This window comes from Eleutherodactylus coqui, chromosome 1 (assembly GCF_035609145.1).
Source record: "Eleutherodactylus coqui strain aEleCoq1 chromosome 1, aEleCoq1.hap1, whole genome shotgun sequence".
Lineage (NCBI taxonomy): Eukaryota > Metazoa > Chordata > Amphibia > Anura > Eleutherodactylidae > Eleutherodactylus > Eleutherodactylus coqui.
Window position 1 is genome coordinate 163,446,953 of NC_089837.1, and position 17,856 is coordinate 163,464,808.

At 41.3% G+C, this 17,856-nt stretch overlaps 1 protein-coding gene across 6 annotated transcripts in view; it reads left to right on the forward strand.

Annotated features, from left to right (window-relative positions):
- Positions 1–17,856, forward strand: part of LRCH3 (leucine rich repeats and calponin homology domain containing 3) — a 71,424-nt gene that overhangs the window by 39,693 nt on the left and 13,875 nt on the right. Inside the window, exons 10-18 of one of the 6 annotated variants that reach the window (XM_066602927.1) lie at positions 1,339–1,415; positions 2,691–2,777; positions 3,192–3,243; positions 3,435–3,557; positions 5,969–6,013; positions 8,732–8,785; positions 12,136–12,216; positions 15,563–15,611; positions 17,635–17,736. In XM_066602927.1, coding sequence (XP_066459024.1) covers positions 1,339–1,415; positions 2,691–2,777; positions 3,192–3,243; positions 3,435–3,557; positions 5,969–6,013; positions 8,732–8,785; positions 12,136–12,216; positions 15,563–15,611; positions 17,635–17,736 — 670 coding nt within the window. The remainder of the gene's footprint in view (positions 1–1,338; positions 1,416–2,690; positions 2,778–3,191; positions 3,244–3,434; positions 3,558–5,968; positions 6,014–8,731; positions 8,786–12,135; positions 12,217–15,562; positions 15,612–17,634; positions 17,737–17,856) is intronic. The other 5 variants (XM_066602882.1, XM_066602891.1, XM_066602901.1 and 2 more) reach the window with 5 other exon arrangements.

Below are 17,856 nucleotides of genomic sequence, written 5' to 3' on the forward strand. Positions count from 1 at the left end.
AATATGGCATTTTGAGAACAAACCCGATCGTATGCAAATATAAACATTGAAGAGGCTGCACAGCTCGTTGAGTTATTCAGCAATTTCAATAAGCTGATTGGCTGGGGTCTTGGTCAACAGCCCCTCCACCACCGATCAGATATTGATGGCCCATTACGAAGATACTATCAATTTTTAAAGTCTTGATAACGCTTTCAGTTTTGATACATTTTTCTTCTTTTAAAGACCATGTATCATCAGAAAATGACCCTATTTTAAGCTGACATGCTGCCTGGAAGGAGAACCAATTAATGTCTTTGCAAAGTGATCAATGCATGTTCGGTTCTTGTTACATGGAGAAATTGTCAATGCTGTGTTCCCTGAACGATTGCAGGTTTCATCGCCCAGGCATATGCAGCTCTGTTGTTGTTTTTGGTTGCACATCCCTGTTTACACAGAGCAATGTGCTTCCAACAACTGTTTTTTGGTACCGCATAAAAGTCAACTCCCGACAAATGAGCATTTGCTTGTTAGTAGATCGATCGCTGGCACCTTCACATCGGGTAGTGATTGGACAAACATTAATTTTGAAGCTTTGGTCTTTGTAAAAAAACCTTAATCCTGATAAACTAATGCTTCGCATTCGATAAAGCAGCCTCCTGGGCCATACAAACAATAAACAGGAGGCGGATCATTGACTTCTGTAGCGGAGTGTTCCAGACATGCTCTGTGACCTTTGCAGAAGTCATTATGTAGGGACGGTGAATAGATGAGCTGTGATCACCACTAGAGATGAGCGAACGTACTCGGTAAAGCACTACTCGTCCGAGTAATGTGCTTTATCCGAGTATCTCCCCGCTCGTCCTGAAAGATTCGGGGGCCGCCGCTGCTGACAGGTGAGTTGCGGCGCGGAGCAGGGGAGAGCGGGCAGGAGAGAAGGAAAGAGAGATCTCCCCTCCGTTCCTCCCCGCACTCCCCTGCAGCTCCCCGGCGCTCCCTGAATCTTTCAGGACGAGCGGGGAGGTACTCGGATAAAGCACATTACTCGGACGAGTAGTGCTTTACCGAGTATGTTCGCTCATCTCTAATCACCACCTTTTGTGAATCCTGGATCCTGTGTTATCTATATACTGCCTACTGAAAAGATTTCTCTACAGAACAAGTCAGATGTTTTCGGTTCTAGAGACCAGAGTGAAAGCTGTTAGATTTTTCAAATGTGTGATGACATGGAAAACTTAATTCATTTTCTTAGTTTTTAATAAAAATACTTTTTACGCAAGATTTTACCTTAAGCACCATCAATGCTTGAGAAGAGTACTAGATTAGCCATTGTTCATAGTTTATCTTCTTTTTCTGTAGAACTCTCCTTTTAAACAGACACAAGCAAGAGAACAACACAGGCCAGAGGAGACAAGAGGACATCTATATCACAGCAGGTTATTTTCCTTATTCCCTGTGTTCTTCAATATCTATTACAGAAAAAGTCTAATAATCCAGCAAACTCAGAACTACTTTGGTACCAGATTATTGAAAATGGTAAACATGTGCCCACACATACTTGGCTGCACAACCCCACACATAGACGTATTTACCGTGGGAGTAATCTTCTATGGCGTGTATTGTTTTTTTAAACTGAAGAATCTTCACTGTTTGCCATGGACATTATGACCTGAAGCATCATCCTGAAGACTATAACATTACTGTTAAAAGGGTTATTCCACAAAAATAATTAACACTTATCTATAGGCTTAGTGGTAAATCTGTGATCACTGGGTGGGCCCCACTAGTGGGGCCCCTACTAATCATTACAATGTGGCCCCTATTCTTACACACTTGATGACTGCAGCAAGGAGGATCTCGGATGGAGTGATTGTACCTGATGTGACTTGATGCTTCCGTAGACATTGAGTGGACTGGCAGCACATATTTGTGGCACTTGGAGAAACGTGGTGTTCCAACGTCTTTTATAGAGATTAGTGAGGCTCCTAGTGATCGGGTCACTAGCGATCTTGCATTTCTTACCTATCCTTATCTGTGGAGCTGTGCAGTGAGGAGGAATGGGGAGTTCTAGCTCCTGGAATTAGCAATGACGTCAAAACACGGGTGGTCTCTAAGTACTGCCTAAATTGCAAACCATCAAGTAAATTTTACAATAATTCATTTTGGGTGCGTTTTTCTTGCAAGCTACATTATGTGGCTCTTCATACCATCGACCTTCAAATTAATGGAGTTTTATTGTATATGTTCCAATTTTTCAGATTTGATACAGATTTTCAGATTCCAGCGCCATTATCAGACTGGGGTTTCTTGCACCCATTAGTTAAAATGATTCTGGGGGTTCACTCTCCAGCTATACAGAACATGTGCACATCCACTTTTGTTTGCTTTCTAGTCTTTAGCATTGAACAGAGAGTATATCTTTAATGGCTGTATGTGAATCAACCCATAACAGACCATGTAGGCAAGTGTTTGATTTCAAATGAGGTTGTCGTCTACTGGATCTTTAGGGCCCATTCTTATGTTCAGTAGTTGGCCAGTCCAATCTAGCCTAGCTGGATAATTTCTACTGTGGATTTCGCTCTTGGCATTTCAAAGTTGCTCAATTTTTCTATGTAAATGGATGCCTTGCAAAAACAAAATTTCTTTAATATTTATGATGCCAGAAATCCTGCATTGCTTAGTGGAATTTAATGTGTGTTTTTGTCCTTTAGAACACAAGAAGAATTAAAAAGGCCTGAATCCCTGAACCTAATACAGAATAAACAGAGACAGCCATCACCTCGTAGACAAACTGACAGGTAATGACATTAAAAAGGGTTAGCTTATCTTTAATGGCCATTACATTTTCAACAAACTTTGTATAGATCAATATTACAAGTGAATTCTGATAAACCTTTTTAATATAGAAATAGTAAGGGTCAGTGCTGCTGGATCTAGCGTTTTATCTTGCCCCATTGCTGAATTTTCAGCTACACTGCTCAGTGCTGCTGTATAATGTCCTCCGTGCTGCTCCTGTATTCTTGGAATCATTGGGGGTTCGTAGGGGGTATGTTGCCTTTTATGGTGAGAGTACATCTTTAGCAGGACCTACTAGGTCAGTCTTAGCATTGATTTGTAATAATGCAGAATATGTTGACATTACAGTAGAGATAATTATGTATTTACTATTCTTGAAATACCCACTTGATTTTTTTTCTTAATATTTCTTTTAGATCCCAGGTAGATGCTACATATCTTCTATCCTTCCCAAATAGTTCAAATCAGGTAATGCCTGGAATAAACATCTGGTGGTTTCTGCCTATAAGTCAACCCAATTACTTCATTTTACGTTTCAACGCTATGCCTTGTGTGTTTTAGTGTCTGCATCTTTAGTTTTCTTAACTCTTGTAAGATATCTAAAAGTAATACACCTTTTATTTTTCTCTAACATTTATCGCTTTCTTTGGGTGTTACAGACAAAATCAGACAGATATAGAAGAGAGGTTTTAGAAAGTACCAGGAGGGAGGCGCAACTGGCAGCTCAACAGTATGAAGAGGAGAGGATAAGGGACAGGCTCACACATACAGACTCTTTAAAAGTAAGTGCGAATATGGTAAAGGCTGGCAGGTGGGATAAATGAGTTGTGAAACAATTACACTATTTTTAACGGATTTGAAGTTTAGGTTCACTTTTATTTCCAGATATAAATATACAATTATTCAGAGCTTATTTAGTGATTCTGTAGGTTTTAGCCATTGCTGGTTCACTGTTCGTATAGAACATGTCTGCTTATTTGAATGTCACATTGTGTACTATAGTCATTTTAGTATTGAACTCTGGATGCTCACGTTGTGGGGGGAAAAAAAAGAGAATTGGCATATGAATTTTTGATGCGTTTTACACAGATTTCAGTAAGATCGATATGGTCCTTTACATCAAGCTAGATTGAAATTGGTTTGATTGGACAGAAATGATCTGACCATGTAAAAGCACCCTTACATTTCACTGGGCTATATCTGACACAACAACAGTTTAACAATCTGACTTGTTGCAGAGGTGGCATCCTGTGATGGTGCAAAGCTTAACCCAACTGTGTCAATGTGTGGTCTACAAACATAAGTGTCAAAATGTGGACCCAAAAGACCGCTAACTCAAAGTCAACATGGGGGTTGGTCAATAACATGATTATAGAACACCAATAATGTAAAATCCACCAGACTCCGCTGTTGTAGACTCCTTGACCTATCAAAAAAAAACCACTTCTATAACTTACATAACAATATAATAGAAAAAACTGTGGCCGCATAAACCCTGCATTGGCATAGTAGGGTTTTAAAATTGCTGAGCTCTCCTGTGCCATCCCTCCTACTACCAGAATTTATCTATGGAGATCCCATGACTCTGTGTTTGATCTTATTAACAGAGTGTGACACCTTACTAATTAGGAGTGCCATTCGCATAGTTTTGGCTTTATGGTGCATATGACCACGTTTAGTCAACACTATTTGTACTGTATATATAGATCTTTATGAAGACATCAACTGAAACTGTTAAAAGATAATGACCATGTAGAACTGGTTCATTAATGTAAGCAGGGAAATAGTTCTCATATTTTATATTTGCACTATCTTTGCAATAATCTTGGTATGCAGTTATATTGACTCATTAGAGAGAGAGATGTTCCTTTTCTGTTTTTTGACCTCCCAGCTTTCATGAATTCATAACTTTTTGTTTTTCCATTGACATAGCTGTGTGAGGGTTGTCTTATTGTGGGACATGTTGTGTTTTTCAGCGGTAGCATTTAATGTAATGAAAAGTTTCTAAAAATTTTTAAGTTGAGTAAAATGAATCAAAGCAATTTTATCATTTTTTGGGGGAGGGGGTAATTTTTATAGCATGCATGTACATTAGTACGATGACAACAATGCCAAATTTACATAGTGCTTCTTGTTGTTGTACTACTTTAAAAAATAAAATAAAATCTTTAAAAAAAATACTTTCTAAACTTTTCTTCTGGCCTCTATAAATAATTTTCGGTCAATGCACTTGTGTGAAGGTGTGTCTTTTGTGAGACGACTTGTCATTTCTATTACCATTTTGGTTTACATTGTTTTTTCTTAAAAAAAACAAAAACACCACTTGGAGACAAGGTAGCCTAAATGCGGTTGTGGTGCCATGGCTGACAGCGGCATCTAAATGGTTACTGGCTGGATGGCCATTCTCTAAGACAGCAGACTGCCGTGAATGGAAGGGGCTTGGTTCCCAAGCCTGCTTCCTAGAAGCTTCACGCACATGTGACGTTCATGAATGTCTGCTGTCATCATTGGATTAAACTGTTTGTTTTTTTTATGGGGGTTGTGTGTGTGTGTGTGTAGGTTTGTGTATTTTATACAACGTGCATGCATATGTGATATATAATATACATATGGAGTATGTGTGTGAATTTTTGGCAAGGTTTATGGCCAATGGAATTTTTGGACCTTGCCCATTGTAATACTTGTAGACATTCTTCACATACCTGAGATCGCTGTGCAGGGTAAAAATGCAATACCTGCTAAGCTCTCTTATCTGATACTTTACTGCTGTCTGTATTGTCTCTAATGCCCCTTTTAGCGCTCGTGCAGAGTGTTTTTACACTGACAGACTTTACCGCTGGATCGCGGGCTTCTCGCTCAGCGCTTTACCTTCTATGTGTGGAGCGTTTACACAGAACGACAAGCCCGCAATCCAGCGATGGTTTGTATGCTGAATGAAAGTTTCACATAGTTTCTGTCCCTGTCAGTCTTTTAAACTAGATAGAAAAGTGTTGTCCGTGGCGTTTCAATCCCCATGCAGTTTTATAGTGTCAGCCTTCCCAGTAGGGTAATTACGTGAATTAATCTCTTCTGCAGATTTCCTCCTGTATAGTCACTTATATCTGCATAGAATTTGTTCATGCATTTGCTACACTGTTACAGTTATCATTTGGTTAGTTTGTGTTTCATTAATGGTGTTGTTTCCTTTCTTCAGCAGAAAACCTTGAGTCCAGAGAAGCAGAGCCCGCTGGACAGTGAGGTGAGGGTGTGTGCACTGATTCTCTATTAACCACTTTGACAGTCATAGGATGCCATACCTCCAGAAAACCTGTAATATTTTATTTCTGAGATGTTAGTAAAACCAATGATTTTTGTGTTCTATACTTGTGAATATAGAAGTTTCTTTTTCTTTTGTATCTCTTGTACAGGCGACATATGTGCACATGTGTTTATGTTCCACAATCAAATATTAAATTGCAGTTCCACAACCTTCCACTTAAAATTGGGATTTTGTAAAAATGTTCCAAAGTGTTTTGCTGTTGGGCTGGGCTCACATGAGCGTATGCGTAAAATTCTGCATAATGTTGCGTTATACCGCCCAAGAGCCAGCGTTTCGCTACGCATGACAGTGATTCTGGACTGCGTGTGACAGCATATCTCATGTGCGCTGTTATGCACAGTGTTCCTGATTTTCTTTATTTTTTAACTTCCCGCCTGGTTGCTTAGTGACGTTGCGTATAAAGCCGCACATACGCAATGTAACTGTATGTACAGCATTTATAACACACTCATAAAGAACAATAGGGCTCTATTGCACGTGATACCCCCGTAAAATAGAACATGCTGCGTTCTTTCTTTTTACATGCATATAATACCGTGTTTCCACGATATTGAGACCTACCCTGGTTTTCGTGGGAGTCTTGAAATATATAAGCCCTCCACTGAAGATAAGCTACCCTACATTAAAAAAAAAAAAAATCAATACTCACCTGGTCTGTGGTGTCCCTGTGCCTCATGATGGTCTCCGGTGGCGCTGCGGCAAGCTGCAGTTTCCTCCGCACTGACATCTCAGCTTCTTTCTGGTGATGGGGCTTTGAATTTCCCCGTCTCCAGCAAAGCGAGCATTGTGATTGGATCGAGCGCCAGCCAGTCAGAGCCTGGCGCTTGATCATTCACAGCCATTCAGTGAATGACATCAATGAATGGCTGGGATTGGCTCATCGAGTGCTGGGTGTGAATGGCTGGCGCTCCATCCAATCACAGCCCCCTCCTTTGAAAATAAGACACAGAACCTCTTTTGGGGCAAAAATTAATATGACAGTGTCTTATTTTCGGGGAAACACAGCATGCAATGTATATGCACAAGTGTGACTAGATCAATGAAAATCAATGTACCTTTATTGGATCCATCCACTGCGTATTATGTGCGCGTAAATTTCTCACGTAATACGCAATTTATATTACGCTCCTGTGAGCCTGCCCTTATATACATACATTGGTGCCCTCTGGTGCACAGTGCCAATTGGAAGTTGCCACTTCTTGTTTGCTATATTGCTATTGACTCATTGCTGGGACTGAGCGATGTTGGGCATGCAGTATGCGCCCATGCTGTATAGTTGCATGCCTCCAAATGTAAAAAGTGTGTCAAGCCTTGTATACTGTATTAGGGAGATACTCAGCCCAATAAAACATTTTCTTTTAAGGGTGGCTAACACACCAAATAACAACAGAGTGCCCCAGGCTCGGTGGTGCAGACCTTTATGGACTCTTATGTGATTCCATGACATCTCACTGCATTTGTGAAACACAGTATTATAATCTAAACCTACAAGACGTCCCGTTGGATAATTGTTCACATCCTGTGCTATCATCTACTCTGTATGTTCTCTCTTTTTTGCATATGTCTATATGCATCAGTTACTAGTATATTTGATCCAACTATAATATCTCCACTCACAAATGTATCATGTCAGATTACTATACTGCGGGCAATTACAATGGATTCTTGTTTTTCTGGAAGCCATCATATGGCTTGTCTACAGTTTAGTCAGTGTTGTGTATGAGATGTAAAGTGTATTGACTAGAGGGAAGCAAAGAAAAAAGCCTCTTTAAAGTTTTAGGTTCAGAGTACACCTTTTGATTACTTAACTGAATGGCCATTAATACCTAGCAAAATACCTATGTAATATTAATTGTTTCCATAAACTCTCATTGTTCGGGATAACAGCATCTGCTAAATTAATCGTGATTCTGTATTTGCTTCTTCTGTATCTATGGCTACTTCTGAGTCATTGCCACTGCTAACCTGATATCCCTATTACACATCTGAAAGGCAGGCTTCCAGAAGATGTTACACAGTCAGCCTTGGGTCCAACAGATCCCCATGTGACAATGTCTTTTGGTGCCTCTCCATATGAGGTTCTATATAGAGCAGATATGCTAATGTCTTAACCATACTACAGAGCGACAAAGAACAGAGCCATACAACACAGCCAATCAATAAACTAAGCCGTGCTTTCCTATGTCCAGACACCATATGTTGTATTGGACTTGGCAGAAAAGCTTTAATAGTCATTTGCATCCCAATTAGCGGGGAAGAGTAATGATGTGCCCTCTGCAGCCACGTAGGTCGACCACTCCTAAGACCATCCCTGATTACACACCGTAAACCCAACATTTATAGCTCTGATTGGAAGTATCTTTGTGTAAATGACACTTATAACCTGAGTGGGAGTGATGTGGTAACAGGTGTGACAGACAGATTTGGCATTATCCCGTCTGATGCTGATTCTGTTTCTTTACAGTTTTCATAGGAAGTGCCTTTTTTTTCCACTCAGTGTCCCAGTCATTTTCCACATACAAATGTGCTTCTCTCCTCCATTTGTGTCGCCATCTGGTATCTGAACATTTGCATTTTATTCTTTTCCTTTTGTTTGAGTTTGTGACATTGCTCCATCTCTCCCTGCCTCCATCTCAGTGTTCCCTCCCATCCAGACGCTCCCAGCATACAGATGATAGTGCCCTCTTAGTGGTAAGACTCCTGCATGGAATGATCCGGCACCTTCAGCATGACACAATTCCTTCTGGAATCATTATTACAAAATGCATGTCAACAGCATAAACCAGGATTGTTCTTGCACTGACTTGGAAGATTAGTTTTTGTGTTTTTTTGTTTTTCTTGTTTGCAGCATTTTTTTTCACATTTGCTTAGTAAATGTGAAATTTAAAGGAAGCCCGTCATGTGAAATTGGCTTTAGTAACTATCAGCACTGTCAGATCAGCACTCGCGCAAGAAGAGGCATCATACCATTACTTGTTCTACCAGATCAGTGAGAAATCTTCATGCTTCTGCCCCGCTTGCTATATGCAAATGTGCCAATGGGCAAGCCGCTTGTGTCGTTCTGGTCTTGGGCTTCTCCTCTTGGTATTCCTCAACACACCCTTTGCTTAATGTTTGGCAGTTCCCTTCTGCAATCATTAAGCAGGAGGAGGTGCTGAGGAAGACTGAGAGCAGAGGGACCAGTCTGACCCCATCGGACGGTCTCGGACTCTTTTTGGCATAGGGTGCACTTGGCAGAAACATGAAAATTTCTCACAGATGGAAGCTCTGCCAGAACAAATAATGGTGTATGCCCCTTATTGTGTGAACGCTGATCTGATGGGTACTATTGGTTACTAGGGCTATTTTCAGTTGACAGCTTTCCTTTAAAGCTTTGCATGACGTATTGGTATATACTAGTGTGATCTTGCTGTGGAGTTATTGCTTTAATGTAACCACCATTTCTTGGTGCTCAAAAAAATAATTCAGTTGTCCGCTTCAGCTGTTCTGTGTATATTTGGAAATGCTGCATGCAGTGTTCTGCAGAAAACATGAGTAGACGTATATCTGGTATTACCAGTGCTTAAGAAATGTACAAAAGCCTACATGTTGATTTATGTAATCGCAGAGTCCTGGTTTATGCTGATGGGGGTGGATGATTTGGGTCAATTTTGCTGTAATATAAATGGTAAACTGCTGGCATTTCATGGGAATAGAATTCATCTATAGTTTAGTTTATCTCCCTTTATTCAGGCAGAAACGTCTTTCTGAAATGTTTATGAAGGCGAAACAAAAGAATCTGAACACTTTGGTTCATTTGGCACACTTTTACCAGTGGTGTATTCACTTTTAGTACGCGCTGCGCAAGAAAATACCTGACTTATCTGTTAATTGTGTTCAGGACCTTGTGCTGTTAAGTAGTGGTCTTGCACCAAGTGATACAGTTGTCCATGATGCATGCTCTTTAAATGGGCACTAACTTTTCAAACGACTTGCGCTTATATGATGGCCAGTATAGCTAGCAAAACTGCAATACACTTTATTTACATAAAATGACATGGTCTCCATTCCTCCTAACTGGCTGTCCAATGATTGACAGTAGATGTGCTGAGATGGAGGAGGGGGGATAATTTATTGTTTATGAGAGCAGTGGGGAGGGATATACACACAGATGTGGGTCCTGGAGTGAATAGTGAGTTATATACAGTTGTATATTCACAAGTACACTGCTCAGTACTGCTGTACACTGTCCTGCATGATGTTATGTTTTCCTGGGTTAGACAGTTGCAGAGCTTTTCAGTTCTCTACACAGTCTGTAGAACCGCACAGTGGCAGGCTCCTCTCACCTGTTCTGCCAGGCTAGAGAATCAGATGTATACCCTACAGAGGTAGAAATAGAGGAAGGAAGTCCTATAATGGCCAGATGTAGTTTATTCGTCATGTACACATATATGGCTGCCTATTCTTAAAAGTTAGTTATGCTTTAATGCAAGCTCCCAAATGGTTGTGGGGTTTTCTAAATGGTGAAATATAGTCCAATTAAAACATGCAAATATTTTTGTGTGCATACAATATTTATATTAGGCCAAATGCACATTTAACCTTAACATATACACATACTCTCAGATGATCTCCGGATCCAGAAGTTCTTGGCTAGTGACACAGTTTGCATAGTTTTACCCTTTTGAACACCACCACAATAGATTTGAGGCAAAGTCATCCATAAGTAATGGAAGTGTCCACTTTCAACTTGAACTCAATTGGTTTCACAAAGATGCACAACTTTCATATCTTATAGTGCACTTGATAATTAAGAAAATGTAGCGGAAATGCTGCGGATTTCAACAGATCTTGGTGCAGATCAGCAGCACACCTTACCCCTTCTCTTGATAGGGTGAAACCTGCTGTGTATATTTTGATGAGGAAATGATGCAGCATTTCCACTATGAGTAAATGTACCCTAAAGCTGCACTGTAACTGATTGGTCTGGGCAATAAAGGCAGGCATTTTTTTGCCACACATGTTTCATTAATCTGTCACAATGTGTTTTGGGTATTTTTTTATTTTTTTTTTGCAATTTTATGCAAAATTCCTCATAAATTAGACAACACATATATTTTCCTTGAAAATAGTTCCTAAAGTCTACTATTCATTGAGACCTCATGTGGCTACAATACTGTTATGCCTGCTAGAACTAAAGCCAAAATCGGCCACATCATTACGGGTTAATATATACTGAAGGGACCTGAATGATACGGCAGCTATGTTAGTATGAGGCATAAACTCAATGTCTAAAATAACACAAAAAATATGTGGTGGACGGTCTTTACAGTTTTAATGTGACTCTTAGGGGGTTAAATTAAATTCCTGACAGCAAATAATGGTAGGAATTTTGCAGGATCCTTTTAATGAGTAGAGTTTTCCGCCTAACATTAGGAAGAATGTTGGCTTAATTTTTTTTTTTTTGTTCTGAATAACCGTAATTGTAAATGTTATGTTGTGCACACATTCAAATATCCAATTTAATTCTTTCTATCATGGGACCAGAAATGAATGGATGGTTGCATGGTTTAGTGTGGCCACTGGGTAACAACTATAAGTGGATGCGTTATGCTGGGATTGTATGAAGACTGATGGCGATTCAAAGAGATAATACTTCTACTGAAATACATTGAATGTTCTATCTGGTCACGTGAACAGAAGCCGGCCTGAAGAGCTGCTCTGGCATGTGATATTTAGCTTAGATCGTCTCCTTTTTGGCTGTCTTTTCTGGTAACTTTCTGCTGTCTAAGTGTTTTTGCTGCGATGGTTTCGGCAAGCTGTCTCTTACATATACACACTTGTCGGACGGACTGAAAGCTGCAGGCTGTTTTGTTGCCTTCATTGCTGCTTTGCTTTCTGTTCGGTGTAGTTTTTGCATGCACTTGGCTGCCTTTTGATGGTGGGTGCAGTGCAAGACTTTGTTTTCTCCATAAATTTATGGATATCATAAATGCTTTCATTTGAGCCACACTGTTTCCATCTCTCCTCTTCTGTCTTCTTCCTGCTGCTGCTGCTGGCAGAATGGCTTTGAGCCTCATTTTGTCTTTGAGGTTGACAATAACACCAATACCATTAAAAGGAGGCCAGGAAGCCAGATGCAGGTGAATTAAGCATGCCAACACTGCTGTCTTGGTTGTCTTCCTTCTCCTCTTGCCTCATGTGTCACTTGTAACTTTCACTGTTGAGATTCATTATAATTTGTTTGGCAACACATTAGTAACCTTTTTTACACCAGAATCTGTCATTGGTAAAGATGTTTTTATTAGGGCACAGATAATTTTAAAAGGCCACTCCAGTGAATACACAGTTTTCCCATCCCTGCCCCCCTCACATGATTGCCTGTCAAATTCTAGATGTGTTCTATGTAAATTGCAGTCACTTCCATGTAATGCAGCTTCCTCTCTGTTGCTTATCAGGCACCATCTTGATGGTGATCCTTTTTGCTTCCACTTTTACACCAGTCCCATGATCCATCAGCACATCATTAGCTGGAGACTGTAGCATTTCTGCCTGCTGGGTGGATAGTTTTATTATAATTACCTTTTATATTCCTCTAAATAACCTACAGACTAGAAGTATACAGTCAGGAGGATGAGCTGGGATCTCCTCTATTATAACTGTGTGACAGAGGTGTCTGTGCTATGGTCCATATAATAGGATCACACAGACTGAGAAACTGAATACGTAAACCTAAGTAAATGTGAGCTTGTTACAGTTGAGATCACATGACCATATGAGGAGGAGGCCAGGCGTTCCAGATAGGAAGGAATAACTTACCAAGGTAACACTGACTCATTAATATATACTGGGGGTAAAGCTACGTCATGAATGAAAAAAAACTTCACCGGAGTGGCCCTTTAAACACTGAACTGCTGGAAAGTCACCTGCAGCTTCTAGTAATAATAATGTGGTGATTCCTGTCCTCTCAGAGAGGGGTGATGGGACACACTTATAGCACAATTTCCTTTGAATCCAGGACAGTTTTTTTTTTTTTTTTTTTTTTTTTTTTTACTGACCAGTCTTGTGCCAGGGCACATTACTTAGAGCTCCCGGTTATTTTGAAAGGGGACATTCAAACATTAGGTATTGTCCTAATAATCCTTAACTTTACATATAGTGTTGAATAGCTGCACATGCTTTGCTTTAATTCTGCTTCACCTGAGTTGCATCATGTGCTCTTCAGTCTTTCCACTGCTAAAGGGAACCTGTCAGGTCCCCTAAGCTGCCTGGGCTGCGGACTGCAGAGGGTAGAGTGACACAGATGCTGAATTCTGTGGTCTGTCTCATATTTTAGTTGCTTTATGCTGCCTGGGTAGCAGGGTGCACTGACGGCCCATTACTTACATTGATCAGTTTAGTGGCTTTAGTGAAATCTTACTTTTGAAATGTTTGCAGGTCTGGAATGGAGAGAAGTCCAGTGAAGCTCATGTATGTTCATATATGCACCATCCCTCTGCCCCCCTTCTCCCGCCACATGCTGATTGGCAGGCTTGTCTTTGTTACTGTGCATACAGGGTTGACCTCCCAATCCTCATCTGGAAGGTGGAGGAAGGTGTGTGTGTGTTGAGGCAACAGAATGCAGTCTTAGGCCGGCTGTTCACAGGCGTTGCGAAGTGCCGCCGCGGGAGCCGCTGCCCGGGAGTAGGAGTCGCACATGAACCTCCGACGGTCAGCCTAATCTAATAGATAAACTGACCGCGGAGAATCAGGGCAATTCACAGCATGCTGCGAATTGCCTCCCGCGAGCAGAGAATCGCAATAATTCTCAGCTTGTGGACACGGGGCCGGCGCTTTCCATAGCAACGCTATGGAAAGCTTTAGCCTGCGTGATTCGCCGGCGAATACACAGTCATGGACAGGGGGCCTTAAGCTTTTGCTCACAACCTGAAGGTTTGCGAGTTCAATCCTTGCATGGTTCATGTAGCCGGCTCAAGGTTGACTCAGCCTTCCATCTTACCGAAGTCGGTAAATGAGTACCCAGCTTGGTGGGGGGTAATAAATAAATTACCTGAAAGTGCTGCGGAATAAGTTGGCGCTATACAAATAGCACGTTTTTTTTTTCATTTTATATGTATGAGCTTCATTGGACTCCTCTCCAGTCCAGCCCTTCAAAATTTCAAAAGTAAGATTTACCAAACCACTATACCAATTGGTATAAGTAATAGGCTGTCACCGTTCTCTGCTACCCAGAGCCCAGGCAGCGTAAAGCCACTAAAACGATTAATAGAAGTGACCTAAATCAGCATCTATGTCACTATACCCTGATGATGGACAACAATGGCGAGTTTAAATCCACAGATTGATCCAGAGTTGGCAAAGATTGAATGGTTGATCACCATCATTCCCTGCTCCTTGCAGTCCAGGCAGCTTACAGGACCCCGACAGCTTCTTTATAAATCCTCCTGGTTTCCTGTCTGCTGTTAAAGGGAATCTATCACTAGGTTTATGCTCCCCTGTTTGAGTAGTAGCACACTCAGATAATAGCAGAGTGTCACTTGTTTTCTTGCAGTGCTTTTCATCAAATCTCGGTTCATCTGCATTGGAGCAGAGTGCTGTGTAACTCCTATTTACGTGCGCTTCCTTTTCCTGCGTGGATAGGGGGAAAACTGTCAATCAGCGGCCGGTGGACTGAGGGAGCCGCCAGCTCATGAGTAATGAGGACTGCAGAGCGCGCAGACACCATTGTAAGGTCTCCAGCGCTTGCCTCGGCTACAACTGATGGTGATTTCATACAAACTACTGCAAGGAACCGAGTGACACTCCACTATAAGCAGGGGGCCTGTCACTACTTTGTTCCCCTCCATAAACCTAGTTGACAGATTCCCTTTAAGCAGCGTGCCCTCAAATCTGCGGCTGGTAATCGAGCACTGTACAGGATTCTACTAGATGGAAAATCTTCTCTGAAGATGCAACGAACTTGATCCAGTGCATTTCAGGATTTGCGTATGCCTGTCAGCTGCAAAATGTTCTGTGCAGCTTTGCCTGTAAGTGGAGAAGGGAATGTGGTGTAATTTATAACACTTACAAGATTAAGTAAAAAATAATGTTCAGAATTACTTAATACATTAAATAGGTGCTGCACATACACACAAATATAGATGGAGAGAATTTTTTTAATCAAATGGTTAAATGTTAAAAAAAAGCTATAATTCAACAGTTGCAGGGGCTTATAAAGGTTGGTAAAGTCTTTATACACAATCCTAATCAAAAATTCAATGGCTCTGAAGATCGACGCTGACAGCTTGACGCCCTTTCTGCTGCTTTTTCCAAATGCTGATATACCCTAAATTGTAACAATATTTGATTCAGTAACAGCAGTTCAGTAGTTGTTACCCCTTGCATGTTATATATGTGTGTTTTGTTTGTTTTTTTTTCTCCTTTTGTTCCACCTCACTGCTTGTGTGAAGTCTGTCTATTCATTATTTTTCTTTTTCGCCCTTTTGATAGAGTGACGAGAGGTCATCGCTGACTCCCATATCGGCCACTTCTCAGACAGGTAAGTTCATTGTCAATTGTATTTGCTAGGGTGAACTTAGAGACTGTCTTCTCTTGTGAGCCCCATAAAATAGTATAATGGACTCCTAAGAGATGCTGTACTGAATGTAGGGATTCTTCTCTTATAGTTCCTCACTGTTCCTTCGCTGTCCACCCAAGAATGCATTGCTCCATGCGTTATGTGGGCTGCCTAGGCACATGCTCTTAGGGCTCATGTCCACGGGCAAAATATGATTTAAGATCCGCAGCGGATCTCCCGCATGCGGATCCGCATCCCATAGGGATGCATTGACCACCCGCGGGTAGATAAATACCCGCGGATCGTCAATAAAAGGGATTTTAAAAAAAATGGAGCATGGAAAAATCTGGACCATGCTCCATTTTCGTGCGGGTCTCCCGCGGGGACGGCTCCCGCGGGCTTCTATTGAAGCCTATGGAAGCCGTCCGGATCCGCGGGAGACCTAAAATAGGAATTTAAAGTATTTACCATTCGTAGCGGACCGGGAAGGTCTCCTCTTCCTCACGGCCGCATCTTCCTTGCTTCGGCTCGGCGGATGTGCCCGGCGCATGCGCGCGGCACGTCGACGACGTGCCGCCGGCGTCAGGAATTCATCCGCCGCCCGAAAATGAAGATCCGGCCGTGAGGAACAGCTGACCTTCCCCGCCCGCGCCGAATAGGTAAATGCTTTTAAATTGCTATTTTCGGCGCTCATGTCCGCGGGGCAGGAGGGACCCGCTGCAGATTCTCCATTGAGAATCTGCAGCGGATCTGATTTTCCCCGTGGACATGAGGCCTTAATGAGTCTCAGTATGTGCGTGCGCATAAGTAGTCTGTGGAAGTCATGCAGCCACGGCTTTGCGGACTGATAGAGGGTATGATGAGTATGGTAAGAATAAGAAGCGAATCACTGAACTCTGCACCACATCCCCTAGTTTATGGGGGTCATAACCAAATGATTTCCCTTTAATGCTTTCACTCCCTAGCCATTTTTCATTCCTATAGAATTTTTTTTCCTTGACATAGCCATATAAAGGCAGTTTTTTTGTGGGACAAGTTGATTTTGCAATTGTACTTTTTACTATAAAATGTACAGAAAAAAGTTAATTCAGGTGAAATCTAACTAACAATTGCACCATTTTGATGTGCATATAATATATTAGACCATTAACTCTTGCCCAGGTGATGGACAAAACTGCAATTTTTTCCATTGCTGGCAAAAAACTATTTTATTGCTTTTAATACTTTTGGCATTATTTTTTTTTTTTTTTTACTTTTTCCAATTTTATTACTGGTGATGACTTTGCAATTGCTTGTATAATATACTATAAATCTTTGTGTATTATGCAGTACCTATACGTTTTATCAGTTTTACATTGAAAAGCAGCCAATTAGCCTCTGACATGGTCTTATAGGCTTGTGTGGCTGGCAGACCTGGAGTCCATTGTTAAGTCTTTGTCATTAGCAACTGTAGTCTGCATTTGTATTATGGGGGGCCAATGGGTTTACAGAAAGAGCCTCGTCCCTTTGTGCCTACGATCAACTGACAAACGAACAAACGCTTTGTTACTCGGCTGACCATGGGCTGCACATCTCTCTATGTAAAGGGGTAGCTGACAAATGATAGTTATATGGCGCAAACAATTGTCCGTCTCCATTCCAGTGATCTTCTGTCATGTTTGGATGGCATTAAACGAGATTTGTCGATCAACGCTCATTACTGGCTGATTCTCGGCCTGTGTAAAGGTGCTTTACCTGCTGGATAGCTCATTTTGCACAGTCTAGCTGGTGGTTTTTACTCCATTCAGCCTGACTTGGTTCCTCCTTCAGTGGAGCTTTAGGCAGGCCTTTAGGGCCTTTTATGGTTCTACCCTTTTGAATTGCTAGCTCACATGTTACAAACACCATTGTGGGTGCTAAATAAATGCTGAAAATGAGCATTGATCAGTGTAGCTCACAATTGCAAAGATAACATCAAAACCTATAAAAAAAAAATAACATGTATGTTATCTTTCTTTTATATTAGTACATTTGTCCCCACCAACGTCTGTTACATCATATCGATGCTCGCCTCAGCGTCCTGAAAGCTTCTTATTCCGGGCTGCTGTTCGAGAAGACGTCAAAAGAAGTAAGTGAGGGAGCTCCGTTCATGCTTCTGCACGTAGACCTGTCAAGCCCTTATGTTGAAGTGAAAAGAGTATCAATTGTGCAATAAGTTGTTTTCAGCATATGCATGTCCACACTTTTG